This window comes from Chaetura pelagica, unplaced genomic scaffold (assembly GCF_000747805.2).
Source record: "Chaetura pelagica isolate M959 unplaced genomic scaffold, ChaPel_1.0 scaffold425, whole genome shotgun sequence".
Taxonomy (NCBI): Eukaryota; Metazoa; Chordata; class Aves; order Apodiformes; family Apodidae; genus Chaetura; species Chaetura pelagica.
Window position 1 is genome coordinate 3,533,124 of NW_009953205.1, and position 20,002 is coordinate 3,553,125.

General features: G+C 42.2%; 1 protein-coding gene across 1 annotated transcript in view; it reads left to right on the top strand.

Annotated features, from left to right (window-relative positions):
- Positions 1–20,002, top strand: part of ZNF423 (zinc finger protein 423) — a 192,374-nt gene that overhangs the window by 147,532 nt on the left and 24,840 nt on the right. Inside the window, exon 5 of the mRNA XM_009997455.1 lies at positions 18,516–18,647. Coding sequence (XP_009995757.1) covers positions 18,516–18,647 — 132 coding nt within the window. The remainder of the gene's footprint in view (positions 1–18,515; positions 18,648–20,002) is intronic.

Below are 20,002 nucleotides of genomic sequence, written 5' to 3' on the forward strand. Positions count from 1 at the left end.
ATGCAACTATTGGCTCTTTAACCTACTGCAAATCAGAGGTTTTTATCATATCCACCAACATCCCCAAAGTGCAGTGTAAATGTTTGGAAAATTATGCAGTTGCTGTTTGTATATACTGTCAGGGTGAGGTATTTCACTCAAAAATACAAAGAAATAGTCAACATGAAACCACATTGGGTCACAAAACACATTTAAATAGAGAAAATTATTAAAGGAGGCTTTAAAAACGTGTGTGCCCTAACACTATCACAGCTGATCAGTTTAAGGTAAATTCAGTATTTCCAAGACAAAAATTGGGTTTGTTTCTTTGAAATTATGGATGCCTATGTTAATTTTTCAACTGATTGATAAATCCCTGTAAATGGGGTTAGCATTGGAGTGAATTACAGTTAGAAATATTGGAATGTATTTTCCAAAGAAAATAATGTTTTCTTAATAAAAAATCTACTAATAGCTGTTGGTTCCATCCAGTACTGCTCAGATGTAGATCCCCTCTGTTCTGTGACAATGATGTGCTCTGAGGAGCTCATGCTGCCTATCTGCAAGATTAGGGTCTACAAGGCTCAGTACTAGTTGACGTTTAGTATTTTAAGAGTATTATTAAAATTATGACACTTGAACTGGTGAAAGCAGATGGGCACCTAAAATGAGGCAAAAAAAGAACTGGATCACTTAATTTTGGAAGAAGCAAGATGAGATATTTCTAGTTTGAGTGACGATAAACTTGAGTCTATTTAAGCATCACAAGGCCACCTGCTGCTTCGTTAACTTGTGTCAGAACAAGACTTTTTTGGGCCGACAGAGGTGGATTGGCAGTACAAAGGCACAGCGTGGCAGTTCAGGCAAGGCAGAGTGGTGCAACTCCATGGAGATGTGCTGACCTCCCTGACCTGCTACCTTTCACAGGAACTAAGTTTGTTGTTTTACAGAGTCAGACATTTTTTTAAAAAAACCCCACACATCTTTTGAGACCTTCTCCATCCTTATCTAGGAAGGGTGTGGGGGAAGATCTTGGAGAACTGTTAGTATTAAACTGCTGTCAAATTACCAAAGTGTAACGATGTACAGGACATGCAGTTTCAGCCACTGTGTCTTCAGTGTGTGGATGAATGTCAAAGGGAATATTTTGTGACAGTTCCTTGTGACCCAGATTCCACCAAAGTCTCTTATAAAATCTTTGAGCGAACACTACTCGCACATCCTGAGGACACCTCATCCCCATGAACCCAAAGGTAGGAGTGAAGCTGCTGTGTACTGCCAGATCTGTGACTTTCTATCTGAGAATTTCAGTCCTGTTTGATAGTTCAGCCTTTGTGCCCTGCAGATCCATTTTAAATTGTCTGAAGCAGGAATAAATCTATTACAATGACCAGCTTTTTTTTTTTTTTTTTTTTTAAATAATAATATAAGATGGGTTTGTGAAGAGGTGTTAAAAAGTAAAAATGAAAGGCAGAAGTTGTAAGGAAAACGTGTTCATTGGACAAACCTGCAATGCAGTAAATAATAACCCCAGTCTTAAAACAAGGATAAAATTTTTTAAAAACCCGCTTTTTTTTTTTTTTTTTTTTTTTAAATAATAATATAAGATGGGTTTGTGAAGAGGTGTTAAAAAGTAAAAATGAAAGGCAGAAGTTGTAAGGAAAACGTGTTCATTGGACAAACCTGCAATGCAGTAAATAATAACCCCAGAGGTGAAAGAGCCTGTTCTAGAAAAAAAGGCAGTGGAAAAGACTTCTCCCCCATCTTTTTTTTTTTTTTTTTTTCCTTTTTCCTTTTTCTTTTTTCATCTGCCTCTTCTGTGGGTCTAGGGGAGAAAAGGTCCTTTATTCTTTAGTAACTTTTCTGATTTTAGATATGTGCTTGTTTGGTCATAAGGAGCAAGGTCATTCCGACTGCTCATGGCCCAGGCTTTGTGCTGGTGTTGGCGGGAGCTTCTCTCCTCTCTCCTTTTCCTCCCTCCCTCTATCTCTCCTTTTCTTTTTCTCCTGAGGTGCAGATGGCCACATTTGCAGGTTAACTGGAACAGCTGGAGGCACATTATTAGCTTCCTGCTGCTAACTCATATTTGCTTAGATTTTTTTTTTTAACAGCAACATAATTTACAAGTAGTAGGCCAGTGACAAAGCTGGCATGTTCTAAATCCGCATCTGATTTATATAATGCTGTTGCTTATCAGTGAATGAAGTCATAATTATTGCTTTGTACCATTAAATAGCATAAATATATAAACTGTTATACAAATTGCAGCAAATGTTTCCTCTAGGGAGCTCTAGACAAAATTTTAATGTAGTGCATTTGTCTGTGGTGGCAGTTTCTATGGTATATAATAATGTTGATAAATTTTACTGTAGCAAGTGACATTTTATAACATTAATCCTGGTGGTAAAAATCTGATTAATACTACAGCTGTACTGGTGGGTGCAAGAAGAATGAGAGCTTTTGACAACAAGTGAATTGATTTTAATAGTGCTTTAAGGCTCCAAAGCATGAGGACAGTGCAGAGATGGCAGATCCTTCACTGGAAGGGAAGAGGACTCGGGCAGGCACTGGAGAGTGAGGCACCAGGGAGCTTGACTTGATGATGGTGATAATTAATTCTTTTAAAAATCTGTATTGATTAATACATCTTTTGCTTTGAGAAGTAAAAGGGAACCAAATGGTGTGGTGGAACACTTAAAATCCTCCCTGGTTTTTTAAACTCTGCACATCTGAGTGAAGGCCCTGTACCAACTAGAGATGCAGTGCCAGGGCTCTAATGCTGTTTCAGATGTCAGACCCAGGGGCACAGGGCCTGCTCACCCCCTGCCTGCCCACGCCGGCTGCCACAGAGCTTGGCCAGGGGGTGAGAGAGCATCCTCCAGCCCTGGGTGGACCTTCTGAAACTGTTTATGTGTTGGTTTGTGATCCAGACCCTTCCTTAGGGAAATTGGCTGGGTGTGGAGGCACGGGGCATCCCCAGAGCAAGGCTGGGCTGTGCCCTGCATGTCCTGCCAGCTGTTGGAGGATGGGTTTGTTCTGGTTTCACTCCTGGAAATAAGGAGCGCTCTAGGCAGGCTGTCTGGGGATGGTGGGTACAGTCCCATAGTCTGGCAAGGCACAGGCACAGACTGTACCAGCTTATGTACTCCCTGTTGGTGCAGAAGGACAGTGAAGGCAGGAGGTGAGGGGACAGGTTTGCCCCAGGGCAGTGGGTGGAAGCCAGCTCTAAGCCACTGCCAGCAGACTTGCTTCCGTGGGAGGGCTGCAGCCTGCCCACCCACAGCTGTCCCAGCTGCTTCTTCCTGTACAAGGTGGCTTTCACAGAGTGCAAGTGTACGTGTGTATCTTGTATATGCTGACTAAAGCTCCACTGGCTGGGTACTGGCTCTAGCCAAAGGCAGAAGAGATGTGGGAGACTAAGAGAAAATTTTTATGCTGTTTATGCACAAGCTGTGTTTTCCAAAACAGGAATGGTATTTCAGGTACTCAGTTGTCTTTGTATGAAATATCCATGTGGTTTCACTTGTAAACAAGACCGATGAGATGCTTCAGCTGCCATGTGATCTTGATGGCTGCATGGGAAAGAATTGAATTCATGTAACAATTACCATTTGAGACAGCAATTTCTGGTGGAGGCACTCTTGGCAGAAATATTTGGTATAAAATCTTGACGTAATAGACATTTTTTCTTCCATAATTTGTCTTAAAACTAGCAACTCCATCTTACCCAATCACAAAACATAGTGACACACAAGAAGGGAACTTGTGTTTCATTAACTTATGAACACAGTCATAACTTACCTGTACTTATTACTTAACACTTTGACCGAATTTCAAAACTGGTGTCAGAAATGCCATGTGTTAACTGAAAAAGAATAGTAAAATTGTTCCTGCTTCACAGCTAATTTGTTAAGGAGCTCCTTTTCTCCAGAGAAGCTTTAAAAAATAAATTAATAACACAAAGGATAATCCTGGAGGGCATTGTAATTGGGATGTAAAAGGAAGGGAAATGCCTTCTTTGTACTCTGTCCTTTACACTAACGTGACCCATCCCCACCTGGAAGTGTATTTCTCTGTTTTCTTCATAACATTATTTCTTTCCTTTTAAATTCGTGCTTTGGTTTCAGTAGCATTAAAGATAGAGCTATAGTGTTAAAATTGCAAACCCATGGTCACAGGAAAAATCCCAATGACTTCAGACTGAATACCATTGACACTCACCATGACATCTTGTCTGCATTTTACTTGCAAACCCCTGACATGTCCTGCATGGGTTTTCCTTCAGTTTATTATAATTAGAATTTCACATGCCCACCATCAGTTTTTAATCTCTGAGAAACTGTCTGCTTTTTCCTGCCACCTTTTAAAGACACAAACTTTATTGAGTGGTTGAGGATTAGCCTACTGTTCTCTGCGAGCTGAAGTGCTGATATTTGAACAGCGTATCAGGAGTCCTCCCCCACGGATTCCATGCCTCCTTACCCCTCCATACCACCTGAGGATGAAGAGCAGGGGTCCCAGCAGCCTTTCTCACCTGCTGGTATGCGGGGGAGTGCTTTTTAAGCTCAGCCCTGGAGACACACAGGTACAGACTGTAAACCTTGCTCCTGGCTTTTGTGGTTGAAGTTTTGGACACCAGCATTGCTTTTAACATGCAGATATGTCTGAGAGAGCTGAACCTCACAGCTGTAGTGCTAGAGGCATTGCATTCTAGTCAGCCATGGGAAGCCCATGGCAGAGGTAGTTTGGCATAAGAGCAGTATGGAAGTGCGGGGAATGGCAGCAGACAACGTTGTGCTGGGGGAACCTCCATCCACCTTCCTTTTGCCTCTGCTTCCTCCATTGGACTGTTCATCTGTGCAGCAGAGCACTGGCCTTCCCTTTGGTCCAGCTGCTGGCCAGAGTGGTGGATGAGGGATCTAAACTCCATGACTGGTGATCTATAGTATGCATGGAGCTGAGCTGAATCATGTTTAATAATAGCAGGGGCTGTGTGAATCCAGGCAACCTTGGTTGATATATTCTGCAGTAATGCAGTGGTTCATGGTGTCTGGTAGAGACCACAAAGCCAGCCCTGGCACTAGGCAGGTTACAGAAACTGCTTCAAAATCTTAGAAGAAGCCACTGTGGTGTCTCACATTGGCAGCTGGGTGAGCATCCACAAGCTCACTCTGTTGCTCCCGAGTTCACAGCTTTGCCCTCTGGCAGTGCTGGCAGATGACAGGGCTGCGGGCAGGCCTGGCTGTGTTTATTTTCTTCAACATCTTAATGCAGTTACAAAGCTGATGTGTGTCCAGCCAGCTCAGTCTGTGGCAGCATTTGGTTCCATTTTAAAGGATGAGGAAGATGCTTTTTACATTTGTGCGTGAAGCAACAGGGCAGCCTGGAATAAAAGCCTCCATTATATTTACTCCTGCTAAGTTGCTCTGCATTTGTGTGGCTATCACAAGCACTTATGCTTGAATGCAGTGTGATTATTTAGGTAGTGTAAATAGATCATCTTTACAGACCACAATAAAATGTTTGTGTAGTGATTAACTTTACATTAAGTAAAAACCTGCATTAGAATATCCTCATATTCTATCTGTTGGGAAAATAAGAGCGTAAAGGCGGGTATCCCCACCACTCCCATTAATCTGCACAGCACTTAGTTACATGAGATTGTTCTGCCAACTTTTGTTTCCCTCTCTTTGTGTTACTTGCTGCTTATGAATCCAGCATGCCGACCTATGAAGCAATTAATTCTGAAATCCAGCTATCGTGGTGCACACAAGTACCACAGCATGGCTACTGCTAAGAGTCCATGACTAGCACTAGTCTCCTGTGCTTGCAACTAGAGCATTGTTGGTTTGAGCTAGCATATAACTAATAGCATTTGGAAGGTGTAGGTTTTACCTTGTCCACTGAAGCATGACTTGTATTGCATTAGAACATCACAATATTTTAAACAGCCTAAAAGGCGTTTTCAGCTGTGGTCAATTATTTTCCTGTTGTACCAACAGTGTACAGGGTGTTTGGGTAACAGGGGCCTATGTTGTATTGACACCTCACCTGTTCCTTTGCAGACCAGCTGAAGCAATTGGTGTGTTTTGCAGTTCATACAGTTGTTTGGGACCACTGTAGATTTATAAATATATATGAGGATCTCTTGTTGTACACTTTTGCTCTGCTGTCCTGTGCATTGCTGCAGAGGAAGTGTGTCTTCTCTTCCTCTTAAGACTGAGCACTCAGGCTGCACCTTTGCTGCTGCATAAATTCACACAACTGGACGTGCTCATTTCAACACCCCTCCAGGAAGCATGAGGACAGGAGGCAGCTCCAGCTACTGCAGTTCAGCTTCAGACCAGGGCAGCTATTTTACAGAGGGTTTGAGGGCATGAACCAAGGTTCAAAACTGGCTCTGCTCCTATGGAGATATCAATATTTAGTCATAAAACCAGAAGGGGCATGGTTGGGTATCTCAGTCTGACCAAGAGGGTTTCAGTATTGTCATCGAAGATAAAAAAAAGAGGAAAACATTTTTGAATCTACTGTTTGTGTATTGAGTCCTTTTATGATTCATCAGTAAGTAAATATAAGCTGAGGGAGTGATTTGTTTCTAACAAGCTTATAAAATAGTAGAGTAATTTGTGAGTTTATTGGAGTGCTGATTGTAAACATTCCCTCATGCACACTCCTTTGTGTCAAATTAACATTCAAAATACAAATATTATATCTCTGAATATTTCTGTAATCTCTTCCCAGCTATTTGAGATCTTTGATGAGAGACAATTGACAGTGTCACATGAAAAGTAGATGAGCACTCTGTCACTGTTTTGGACATATTTTTCATTTCTTTGGCATTTGCTTTGCTCATGCTGCTTTTCTGAATGGTCTGCTCCATGCTTTAGCATTTTGGGTTTTGATACAATGCGTAATTGTTGCTCATCTAGCTGCAAATATTCAACTGTTGTGAATGCCATGCTGCCTGCCTGCAGCTTCCTGGGATGTGCCTGGAAGATGGAGGTGCCTTTGTGTGACATAAGGAATGGCCAGTCACCCTTGGGCTGGGTGGGGGCAGCTCAGATACGTGGATGGCACTGGAGGCATCCTGGGTCTGCCCTTAAGATCTGGATTTCATGGACTCACGAGCAATTAAAAAGGGAACCCTGTTCTCACACTTTATCTTGTACGCTAATGCATTTTTTTGGTTGGTAATCATAAGGAACAGAAACCTAAAGAATAGGCATGGTCTGCCACAAGGCCCTTAGCTTGCTGCTTCAGATCTATCCCCTGTAGGCAGTTTTCCCAAAGGACATGCTGTGTGTGCGAAAGGTGCTCGTGTCGGGGCTCTTGGGATGCTGCTGGTTGGGATGGGGAGCTGCTGCTGGAGGCTTTGCGTGCCAGACCTTGATTGAGCTGCTTGCTGACTCAGCAGCTACAGAAGTGCCATTTCACCCTCTTCATGTCTGCACAACAGGTGAATTTATAATTTAATAAGACTGACCTTTTATTTTTGTTTTATGATTACTTTTTGCCCTCTTACCACAACAAGGGTTCCTGTGTTGTCATTATCTGTATCCAAACTCCTTCTCTTTCCTTTCACTGTGTGACTTGTTTTTGCTAAGCAGAGGAAAATTCTGCAAGGGCGAGTCTTAGGCTAATGCTGTTGTAGTGGCTGCCATTTAAAAAGTCAATTTTTGCCTACAGGCAAAGTATTGTTATCAGGATTTGTACCTATTTTGCATATATGCGATTGTATCTTCCCTACCTCTCTGGGGTGACAGGAGCAAATGCCGACTGCTTAATGCTGATTGTTGAGTTGGAGCTTGAAATAAGAACTCACAAGAAAAATGAAGAATAAAATGGTGGGTAGCAGGTTTCTGACAAACCTTTTATTGTTTCCTCCTTTTTGGTTCAAACAGGGACTCCATGACAACTTGATTTACTATCTTATTTTATTGGAGAGAGCAGCTGAAAAACAGCTTGATTTTTCCTCTCATTTTTCACTCTTCCTCAGTAACTTTTACAGGGCTGTGGAATATGTTCCTTCTCATCTGGGCTTATGAGGTGGATACCCCTAAATCTATTTCAAGTTCAACCAATGCACATCAGGCCATTCTCTATAGCAACCCTACTACAGCCTTGGACCTTTCCAAGTCATCTTGGCCACTCTTGTGTGGTTCCAGTCCATTACTGTGTCCATCCCCTGAGGGCACTGTCCTGCTTGGCCCTGTCTACCCTCCTAGTGCTTCTTTGTGGGCAGGGGCTTGGGGTTTGAGAGGCCTGAAAACCTGCACAATGACATGAGTCTCAGATCTGGGTAAGTTTAAGCAAAAACAGCTGTGTAGGAGTCCTGCTGTTAATGAGCCATCAGGTCCTCCTGGATGTCAATACAGTGCCTTGCTTTCTCATGGCTGGAAGAGAGCTTCTTTGGCACCATTGTAGTATTGGTGTTTCCAGATCCTTTAATGTGAGCAAAAGTACAGGCTTTCCTTATATCTTATACTAAGTTTTCTGCCACAGCCCGCATGTTTTTTGGAGTCTACCTACAGTATCAGAGTTTGCACATCACTTTCCTTAACAGATTAAAAAGCTAATGACATAGAAAATGAAGAAAATGTGTTTCTAAAAAATAAAACCAAGCTGGCCATCTTGTGCAGTGAGCGTGTATCTACCAGCAGCCATATGCCTGACTGAGCTACTCCCATAATAAAATAGGAAAGGATTTGTTTACAAGGGCAACAGCCAAAGTACTTTGAGCATAGGAGCCTTGAAGAATGTTTCTGCTGATGTTGCCCTCCAGCTGATGCCCTGCACAGCTGCATAGAATGCATGAACATAGCCCTGTTGCATTGCTGTCTGACCAGGTCTTGGTGCTGGACAAATCCAGCTCTAGATCACATGTGAAGGGTGCAACCTGTCTGGCTCTTATGCAGAACAAAGAGCAAATGTGAAGGTGACATTAGTTTGAATTTCAGTGGTGTAATCAATGTTTGTATGTTAGTTAAGTGCTATTGAGGGTAACTTTACATTCTGTACTATGCAGAGCCATTGCTTGGCAGAGATCTTTTCCAAAAGGTCACTGGGTTACAGCTTTTCTTCTTTGAGATGAAGCTGCTACAGGGTCTGATTTTCACCTGGGCTGCGGAGTGCTAATCGAGCAAATCCCATCAACATCAATGGGAAATGCTCTGTACATTCACTTCTGCATATTCCCACAGCAGAAGAATATGTCTGCATAATGTAGAGATGCTTAAGATATTTTCTTGTTTTTATGCAGATTCTTCTTTTTGACTGCCTTAAGGAATATCATGTATTGCTGCACCTTAGGAATCCTGACTTAAAATGTTTCTGATAGGGGGTTTTCATTCTTTTGGGCATATTTGCACTTAACGAGCTTTGAGAGATATTCATGCCATGCAAAATCAGTCACCTATCTTAGCCAGCCAGACCTTATTTAGTCAACCTTGGTTCCTTCTATTGGCAATGGCATCTCATTTTTTCAGCTCTGATAACAGGTTTGTGTCCCTGAGCTTCATTCTTGCTCACTGGGGAGAGGGATTGAGAGAAGTGCCTCAGGGTAGGGGCTGGGGACAGGAGCTCTCCAGGGCTGGGCTATGAGGTGTGTTCAGCTCTCATATGAACAAGTAAGCCCTGGTGCAATTGTGCTAAGTGATCATGTCAAGATTGCTGGGTAGCTGTCATGTATGTATATACCCATATATATATATCTCTCCATATATATACACAAAGTCTTTCTCTCTATTTTTTTGTTTGTCTGCATGTATTTTAAAGAATCTTTGTCCATGAGCTGATAACAGTACCTTAAGAGATGGATTTTCAACCAGAGGCTCTTGCCTAATAGTACTGTTTCTTAACAAGAAGGTGAATTCATATTTAAAAGAAATGCATTTGTTTAACCTGAATGGGTGCACACTGCCCCATTGTTACAGGACTGCTGCACTTGGGTCATCCCCAGGCTGTTTGGTGATCTGCAACAGAAGTAATGCTCATGGTTGGTTTTAATTTGCACTTATAACTTCTATGTCTGCTGAGTAATTTCCCAATACCTCTGCTAATATAACCTTTAATTTGACCATAGCTGATACACCTGTAAGTTTACATCACTGGATACATATTTCCATGCTTATGCAAAATTTGCTATGTCAGAATAAGGCCCCTTGTACCAGTTCATCTGTACTCACTCAAGAAGCATTGCACCAATGCAAGGAAAACTTTAATTTTATTTTTTTTTGCTGATGTGAATAAAATTCTGCCCTGTCCCCCAGAAAAGTTTGGCATTTATTATAATTTGCTACATGAAAAACCTTCAGGGTTTCTCAGCTGAATTGTATGTTTAGAAGGGTTTTAATTTTATGTGTTCTGTTTTAGTCTTTTACCAGTTTTTCTGCTTCCCTGGTGCCATTATGGAAGTGGTTTATGGCTTTCTCTGTCTCTGTGAATCACTGAGTGTAGTTGACAACAACTGGCTTGTAGCCTGCCTGTCATCTTAATTATATACTATTAGAGACCATTAATCTGATGATTATTTACATGATAGATTTACAGTCTATCATGTCAATGTGTGCTTGGGAGACTGTAATCTGAAGATCAGTGGCACACATCAGTGGGAGTTCATGTGTTTAAAATACACTGTGTGTTATCCTGAGCGTGCCTAGATAGTGCAGGGAGCTGGCAGCAAGGGCTGAATGCTGCCCTGGCTTGGATCCCCACCCCAGGAGCCTGCCTTTGGGCAGATGAAAATGCCCCCAGCGTTTGGCTCCTAAACAGGAGCTGCAGGATGCAGCTGCCAGCCTGTGCGCAGGTGCCCAGGCCAGGGGGGATGCCTGCAAGAGGGAGGGCTTTGCCTTTGGCAGCTCTTGCTTGAGTCCTGGCAGCTCCGGGTGCCTCCATGTGACCACAGTCAACAACACATGCTGGGACTGTAGGAGGTCTGGGTGGGATGTGGTGGGGAGGGGGCACCTTGCAGCTCTGGTGGCCCTTGCGCTGAAGCTGGGGAATGTGCCAGGCCTGTAAAATGAATAAAAAGGGCTTTATACCCATTTAAACTCAGTTTAAAGCTTTGCATGTTTTAAAAGCACTTGGCATATTCCAGTGGGATGTTTAATAAGAGTATAATGATGTTTTAATTTTAATTTTTAATTTCACAAGAAGAATAGATGCCAAGCAGATACTAGTTATTGCTGTTTGTCTGTATTGAGCTGTTCGATGTGATATTGTCAATCGGATCGGAGGACAGACGTGTGCGCGTTGTGCAGTAATGCAGGGAGATGTTCCCAGGGAAGAGAAGAGAGTGGAGAAGTGACCATGAGTAATAAAGAATATTCTGGTTTATGAAGTGACATGAGGGAGACTAGTGCAGGGAATGGGCTTTGTGGCCATGGGTCTGCATTAAGAGTTCTGTTACTTCAGTTCTACCAGATATTGACATTAAACTTGAAATTATACAGCTGTGAATGTGTCCAAACATGAAAATACATGACTGGCATTGAGTTGTGTGGGAATGTGGTGTATTTACTAATTTCTGGATGTTCTTAAAGGTTTGTTAGCTTCATCCAGACTCATTCTGTGTGTGTGTGTGTGTGTGTGTATGGACTTGGACACTCAACGGCTGCATGTGTTTCCTTTATGGGTTTGCATTTCCATGGAAGCCACTGAAGTGATTCCTTAATGAACTATTGTGAAAGCACAGCCAGACCTATTGGACTTCAGTCCACAAGAAGTTTTAATGTAGGCTATTACAAAAAAAAGGCATTTGCAGGGAAAGGCTGCTGGACTGTGAAGGTGCTGTAGTAAAGTATAGTGCATTTCTATAAAATATCTTTATGCGGTTTCCCAAATTAATATCTAAATCTAAAATAAAGCTCTGCAGAGAGAGTTCCTCTGGGGCCCTGCAGTAGGCAGATGGATGATGCACAACTCCATGAACTTCTTTGAACTTTTGGGTTTTTTTCTTGTAAACTGAAAATTAAGCAGATGAAGAGAGGCTGGGTTAGACCCATCTCTTGAGTCTGAGATTCAGACTTTCCCTTAGGAAGGTGTTGCAAGTGGGAGTGTGCAATCTGCAGCCAGGTAGGAGGGAGGCAGAAGCTCTGGAGCAGCACAGGAACTCCTCTTGCAGTTTGTAGCAATCTCCCTGCAGTCTCATCCCCAGTCCCTCTGGGGCTGTGCTTTTTTTTTTTTTTTTTTTTTTTAATGGTCATTTTAATATTGTAGTGTACTGACATGTACTGGAGGCAGTGAACTTAGAAGCTACCCCATAAATAATTTGGCATCTAATTCTGCATGTTTTGAGCTTGAGGCCCCCTGAGATGATGAAAAGAGTTTAAAGCCTGTTGTGTGGTTTGAGCTCATTTGGTCTGATGAAGAATACCTTTTTGAGGCCAGAGACACATAAAACAAGTGCATCACAAGAAGCCTTGGAGTTTGGTACCAGGAATCCATAGGTCCTTCCTCCAGTATCTATGTTTGTCAGCAAGTCCTGTGGCTCTGTTGCCTAATATCTTTCCAGTTTCCCAAATCCTGTTCCTCTGGAGAGCTTCCCCAGCTGGAAAACAGCTACAGCCCTTTGTGCTGTCAGACAGTTGTCTGGGCTGCCCATTCCTTGGAAAACTATGAAGAACAGAACTGATTTTAATGAGTCTTATCAAAAAGCAAATGTAAGGAAAACCAACAAAAATAGAGATCCCAACGTGCATTCACACATCAGGAACTCTCTTTATTTTTGTTCGTTTTTCTCACATAGTTTCTAGAAAAATCCAAGTCCCTGTGTTATCATTTTTCATTAAAGTGATGTTTCTAACCACAGTGGACAGCTCTCATATCCCTTGAAAACTTATAATAGTAAAATTGTCATAAGGATGAAGCAGGAATGCAAGATTTTATTAAACAATCTTTGGCTCATAAAAGACATCAGTGTTGTGCCATTCTAGATCATATAAATATATTTCAAAGCAGAATCATATTTCAGCAGAGAGATAAAGCACAAAAGAATATGAGTAGTGGATACCAACATAAAATATTAAACCATCTAAGAAGGGGTATAGGTGTATATTTATCCACAGGGGCAAGTCAGGGGCGGCAAGCAAGGCAAGATTTTGGCAATATATCAGTAGTGCCATAAGCACGGATATCCATGGCAGTTTGTTTGTGTTTTGTGGTGGCTGGGGGGGGTTGGCAGGGTTTCTCACAGCACGGAGCCAGGAGTCTCTGCACAGCCGCCTGGAATGCTGCGGGAACATGGTGGGTGTCTTTAGTCTGGGAGAGTCGTGAAAAGGAGATAGGAGCTCTACCTGGGTAAATAAGTACAAATAGTTTTCTTTCTGATATGTGACCAGATTATTTTCCAGTTGATTTCCAGGCAAGGTCCCAAGTGGGCCACAGATCAAAAAAAGAGATAAGGGTCAGTTACAAGGTTGAGCTCATTCGATGTTGCCATAGTAACTGACCTCCAGCATCCCAGGGAGGACGGCACCCAGCTCCCCAGGTGACATTTCTGCTGCCTCACCATCAATCCCCGGCCTTTCACTGCCCGGGCTGCCTAATCGCTGGGGTGCCGCGCCACCCCGCAGAGCAGCTCTGCTCCCCTCACCCTGCAGCCACCCTGCCAGCCAGGGAAGGGCTTGGCTGTGTCCTCTGGGGTTAATTACACAAATGTAATGGAGTGATGTGGTCCAAATGGTTTGTAGAGCAATGGTGATGAAAGAATATCACGTGTACAGCAGACGTTGTCTTTATCTGATGTGAGCATCGGCAAATTTGCTGTCCCCTCATAGCAGTCACATTGGGTTCTCAGACCTTGGTTTTATCTCCATTGTTGGATTGTTTTTAATGAAAACCAGTGGTGAATTCATGCCAGCCAGGCGACGGGTTGAAGTGGTTCTCTACAGGCTTTGTTTTGGAGGAGGGTGTCCATCACTGTCATCCTGTGCTGGTCCCAGCCCCTTGCTCCTTCACAGCCACATGGAAAAAATTACTAGGGGAGCTCCTGCTTTTCTGATGTTACACATTTTTTTCCCTTTGCTTACTTATTTACTGAGAAATGAATTGCCTTAACAGAATAGTTCCATGCAGTTTTCATTTTATGTCTGTGTTCATTTCAATTTCTATTTATTCCTGTTATAATTAGAACACTCCTTACATGGCCCATTTAATTCTACTAGATTTATGATATAATGGACAAGAGAAGGTTCTCTGTGAACACAGTATATTAATACATTGTTACACTGAATTATGGTATTTCAAAGTTCATTAAAAGGGCAGTTAACTCATGGCTGGACATATACATCTGAGTACAGGAAAAATATTCACCTTTATTCCCTTAATTTGTTGCAGTGGAGTAGAAATACACTGGTCTGGAAAGCTATAGTATGGAATGTGCATGTTGTCAGGAGCAAGCATCAGATTGTCATCTCAAATTAGGACTATTGTGGTTATTCCATAAGGGAAAATTTTGTTTTATTAAATCAAGTTGAAGAGAGACATTTTAACTAACAGTGAAGACAATGCCATCTTGTTTTTAATTGTTCAAATCTCCTATTTGTTATTGGTGTGATAACGTGTCAGTACACGACAGTGTTAATGCATACTTTTCTATTGACATTAATATAGTTATAATTAGAAATGTAGCTGATACAGTCCATGGGTTTAATACAGCATTATTAATTATACTGCATCCTTGCCAGAAGGCTGCTAATGTCGGTTCTCTTAGAGGCTGAGAGACTCATTGTAATATGTACTAAATGCACATTGCTGCAGCAGAAATAGCTTTATGGAGAAGCATATTCCCACTCTAAAATGGGCAGAATAACAGTGGAAGTGCTACTAAGCACCCTGTCAACATACTTAAAACTATCCTGCAAATGCATCTGAACTTGGGAACAATGAGCGACGCGCTTTGCCTCCGCCGTTCAACCGGGTCTGTGCAACCTGCTAATCCTCACTAACAGGCAGTAAATTATGTACCTCCAAATTTATACAAATGCCTGCCTTTGACATCAGTGGGCACCACCCAGGTTTCACCTTCAGGATTCAGATAATCAGCTCTCATTCCTCCTGGCTTCCCTCAAGACCAATATGGAAATAAGTATGTGTCTGCCAGGGATCAAATGCTTTTGGAGACAAAAGTAGGTACTGAAAACATTACAGGGATACTATCATCTCCCCATGATACTTTTACACAAAGCGCTCTGTTCCTCTTTTGGCCTGACATAGTTTCAGCCTGACAGAATCCAGCAGGCCTGCTTGTTTTAAACAAGAGCACATCCTATTATTTTTTTGAGAAACGAAGTGTAAAATTAATGCTTATTATTTTGAGCCCAGGAAAAAAAAATTAAGGGCAAGAAACCCAAGATTCTCATTTGCTGTGCATTGCTTCTTTAGTCCTGTAATCAATTGATCCCCACACAGATACAGTTATGGAGAAATGGGAGAAGACCTAGCACAGCAAGCTGTAAAAATCTGCATTTATTTTACAAATGAGAGGGGCTGTATAATTCACTTGAGTTATGTAGATCTCTCATAGATGCTTATCATGCTTAAAAAAAAAAAAAAAAAGGAGGAGGAATAAAAATGAAGGAAATTATGATATGTTTTCTGTTGCTAACACCCAGTGCCACACATTTGACTGGAGTGTTGGCTGTCACGCTGCATTGTCAGAAAGCTGCCTTGCATGTATCTATATGATCTTAAGATAATTCAGGGAAGTTATTCTGCAACGGTGACTGAGTACCCTATACATGTGCTGTGTTTCTGTGTAAAATAATATGCTGTAAAATGCCATAGAGGAGAGAGTGATTATAGCAGCAATTCTATCTGTATCTTTGGGCATTTTCATATTTTGAATACACATGCATGAAAAGAGAAACGTTTGTCATGCTAACCATGGTACTTTTTTCCCCCTTTTTTCTTCCTGGATGGTTTTATAGACACAAGAAATACATAATGGACTCCTGTGGGAGTGGAATAAAAACCCCCACTGGTGAGGAGAAGGCCTTATAATTCAGAAGTGGATTTGCAAATCAAAAGGTCTTGCCTCGAGTGGGATAAATTTCCAGATCTGCAGGAACCCATTATGTTTTATTATTTTTCATTTGAGTTTTAGTTTGTTTGTTATGGGTTTAACTATTTAAAATACTGCAGGGATCAGCCAAGAAAATACACTATCTCTGTTACCTAATTAAACATACCAAGCTTGTAAGAATATACTTCTGTTGAAATGCTGAGCATTATTGGTTTGTTGTTGGTTTGGTCTTTGTTTTGTCTTTTTAGTTTAATTTTACTGAAATTATAGGTATTCAAGCTGCAGAAAGAGCAGTGTCTAATCATCAGCAGTATGTCCATATTTATGAACAAACACATGCTCACGCAGGACCATAGGCTGTACATGAATCACTGTTTTACAAATATTCACTGTATGGAGGGTAGAAAACTATGTCAAAGACGGTTTCTGTGATTTACTCGTAGAAGGAATTTGTTCCATTCCCCCCAGTACCTGCTTTGTCCTCTCCAGGTTGATTTCAGCATTCGGCTGCTGTTTGTGGCCCTGTGGCTGGGCACGCGCAGGGGGCTCAGCACAAGGCACATATCCCTTTCCCATCTTTCCTCCCCTCTGGAGCAGATTGCAATGATTGCACAAAGCCAGAACTTTTCAGGCAAGGGTCTGATGCATGAAGCCAGCCTTAAGCTACAGCGAGAGGTGAGGGTCAGGCTTTGAAAGCCATCCTTCAGAGAGGGTGATATGCCCATCTGTGGTGGCTGCCCAGAGAATTGCAAACCTCGTTGATTCAGAAATATCGCAGTCCCTGTTTATGTCTGCCCAGGGAATTCATGGGGCTGCTGCTGTGGAGTCACTAGCCTTTTCATCTTTCTATTCCTGATTCTTTCCTCCCTTACCTTACCACCTTCCCAACCCACCCATTTACTTCTCCCCATCCTGCCTCCCCCTTCCCCAGCACATCTCCAGCACCAGGGCTCCTCATCAGTGCCCTGCTCTGGCCCCACGTGCCCCCAGCCCGCACCCATGGTGGCAGGGTTTATAGAGCCCACCCAGCCTCAGGCTGGCACAGGCCACTGCTGGCACATGCTGCTGCACGAGGCACTGCAAGGAGATTTTTATTTGGGTTTTTAGCTGTTATTTTTTCACAGTGCAGGGAGGGCTCTTCAAGCCTGCATGCTCTGGGAATTGCCTCCAGCTGCAAATGCACGAGAGGCCCTGAGAGCCTGTGCACAGTGTGTCACACACACCCTGCCCACCTGCCTGCCCTGCCACCCTAACTCCCTACCACGTAGCAGGGCTTTGAGATACTGAGAGTACCAAAGATCTTACAGAAAACAATAATTTTCGTCTGTTTAGCCCTTTTAAATATTTTAAAAGGAATTTAAAGCAATTATAAGTAAAACCTGAAGGTTTGCATCGCAAGATCCAAATGTGTTTGTTTGGCAAGAGGTTGGTTGATGGCTGATAGTAGTTTCTGAGACATCTTGGAAACAAAATGGAGGTTGGTGAGACTTCAGGATGTAAAAATAGTGGAATGTACATCAAAAGACAGCATTTCTTTACTTTTTAAAATATGTAATGCCATAATGAAGGAAAGCGTTGACAAAAAATCTTTAGAAAAACAATCAGCAAAATTTAACTTTTTTGGTATTCTCTGATTCATATAAACCGTATAGTACGGTATATAAATTTCTACCACTTCCTCTTTCAATTCAAGAAAGCCAAAGGAGTGATTAATTTTGTGTGGAGATGGCTTTCATGTGGCTTCAATAGCTGAAGAAAAGGTCCAGCTGCATGCAAACCCTCAAATGTCAGTAAAGAGAGAAACATATCATCTTGCAAAAGTGGTAGGCTTGAAACAATAGAAATAATCATGATTATTTTCCTTTGAGTTCAGCTAGAACATAGGGACATTTAAAGTGATCCCTGTATATTCAATGCTTAAGATATGTGACACAAAAATTACACTTTCAAATGACATTTAAATACCTTCAATGGTCACTTCAGCTTGGAAAAAGCCAAGAGAGATTGAAATCAAGACTGACAGTGTTCTGGGCTCCTGCTCTTCTCCAATAGTGTGTTCCTCTCTTGTATATTTGCAGTGTAATCTGAGGTGAAGATGGCATCTCAGCCCACTTTCAGTGTTGCTGGTTTAATTCACACTGTTAAATTAATTTTAAATGCTGTTTGATTATTTAATAGTCTACAGGCAGAGTTCGCTGCTCTCCCTTTGTGGCAGGGTGGGGCTGGAGCGGTGCAGGGCTGGCAGGAGCTGGGAGCAGGCGCCTGGGTTCCTGATGGGCTGATGGCAGCACCAATTTCATTGCAGCTGAAAATGGACACCCCTGAAAGTGAGTGTTCAGCTGAAGGCCCCGTGTCAGGGGCTCAGCTGACTTTTCCAGTGAGGCCAGAGCCACAGCAATGTCTGTGGGTCCTTGAAGCCGTGCGCGCCAGCACGGGTGTTTCTCGCTGACTGCTGCATCCCCGACACTAATCTGCTGTGTCACTAACAAGTTGTATCATTTGAACCTTGCAGAGGAAGGCATCAATCATGAGTGCAAGCTGTGTAACCAGATGTTTGACTCTCCGGCAAAGCTCCTGTGTCACCTGATTGAGCACAGCTTTGAGGGGATGGGAGGCACATTCAAATGCCCTGTTTGTTTCACAGGTAAGACAAGGAGGCCAACAGAAGCCTCAGCGTGCATGGCTTGATCCAGAAATGATCACTCGGGGGATTTGTAAAATACTGAATTCCTTTCCTTGGGAAAAAGAAATACTGTGGGTGGAAATGGTAAAAATATATTCTGTGTGAATCCAGGTCTCGCTCCAAAGAGCAGCACTGCCACTCAAATGGCAACAGTGCCATTCAAATCCTTTCAAGATGTATATTGTGGCTCGAAGGTGAGATGTGTTTCCGAGTGCAGGATTTGCAACACATGGACCTGCTCTTGCAAGCCCTCATTGACCTAAGCATGGACCCTTGAAAGGCCAGGTAGCTTATAGTCCACTGAGACTCACATAAGTAAATGTTTGAGAAGACCAAATTTTACAACTGCATAGTTTTGCCAACTGCTCTCTCAGAGGTTTTTTTAAGGCCAGTTTGCACATTTCTAACTCCTCTCTGAGGACCTTCTACATATTTTTTCCTTGTAGTTAATTTTAAAGCTGCCTCCTCATGGCAAAAGATCTGGGGTGCTCCTGCTTAAAGGATATGAAGGGTGTGTGTTAAGGGCTGCCTTTTATGTGCTTCTCAAAACAGTAGTTAAACAGTTTGAAAATGTAGATGTTGAGAGATGAAGATCACACAGGTGGGACCGTGGACCTATTGCAAGTAAAGGGGTATGTCAGCACGTGCAATTTCTTTACCTTCAGTGGAAATAAGGTGAACCCATACTCTTTAGAGTTTGCCTAAAAGTTAAGAACACCCTTTTTGGTGTGATCTTGAAGTTAATTTATCTTTTCCTGAAATGTGCTGTAAAATAACTTCAAGTGCATGTGTATTATTCTGCTGAAGAAGCTTTTCACATATTGATGATCGTTTCTATAAAATGGGACAAAAATCAAATGAGACTTTTTTTAACCAGTAAAGCTTGAGGTTCAATATGTTTTATCTCCAAATTTCACTTGAAAAGGCAGAATAATTGTCAATTCAAAATCATAATGCAGATGCTATGATATTTGTGATATTAAATAATAATATTTTATTTTTATACTGAATGGACAACCTATTTGAAATGTCTAAAAATTAGATAAGGCTGTCCTTTCAGATTCACTTGTCTGCCAGAAATGCTCTTCTGGGCTATGTGTCTTCCAGGCCAGCTATCAAGGCTTCTCGTGACCCAGTTGTCCCCATTAAAAATGCATCTGATGCACCTGCTGTGGGCCTAGGGGTTCCCTGCAGGAGTGGTGACACCCTCTCTTCAGTCTGATGATTGAGTTCTTCCAGTTACCCGTGGACAGTGTTAGCTTTATGTGAAATATCAAAAATCTATACAGGATTTAGACTCTGTTAGAAGTAAGCTG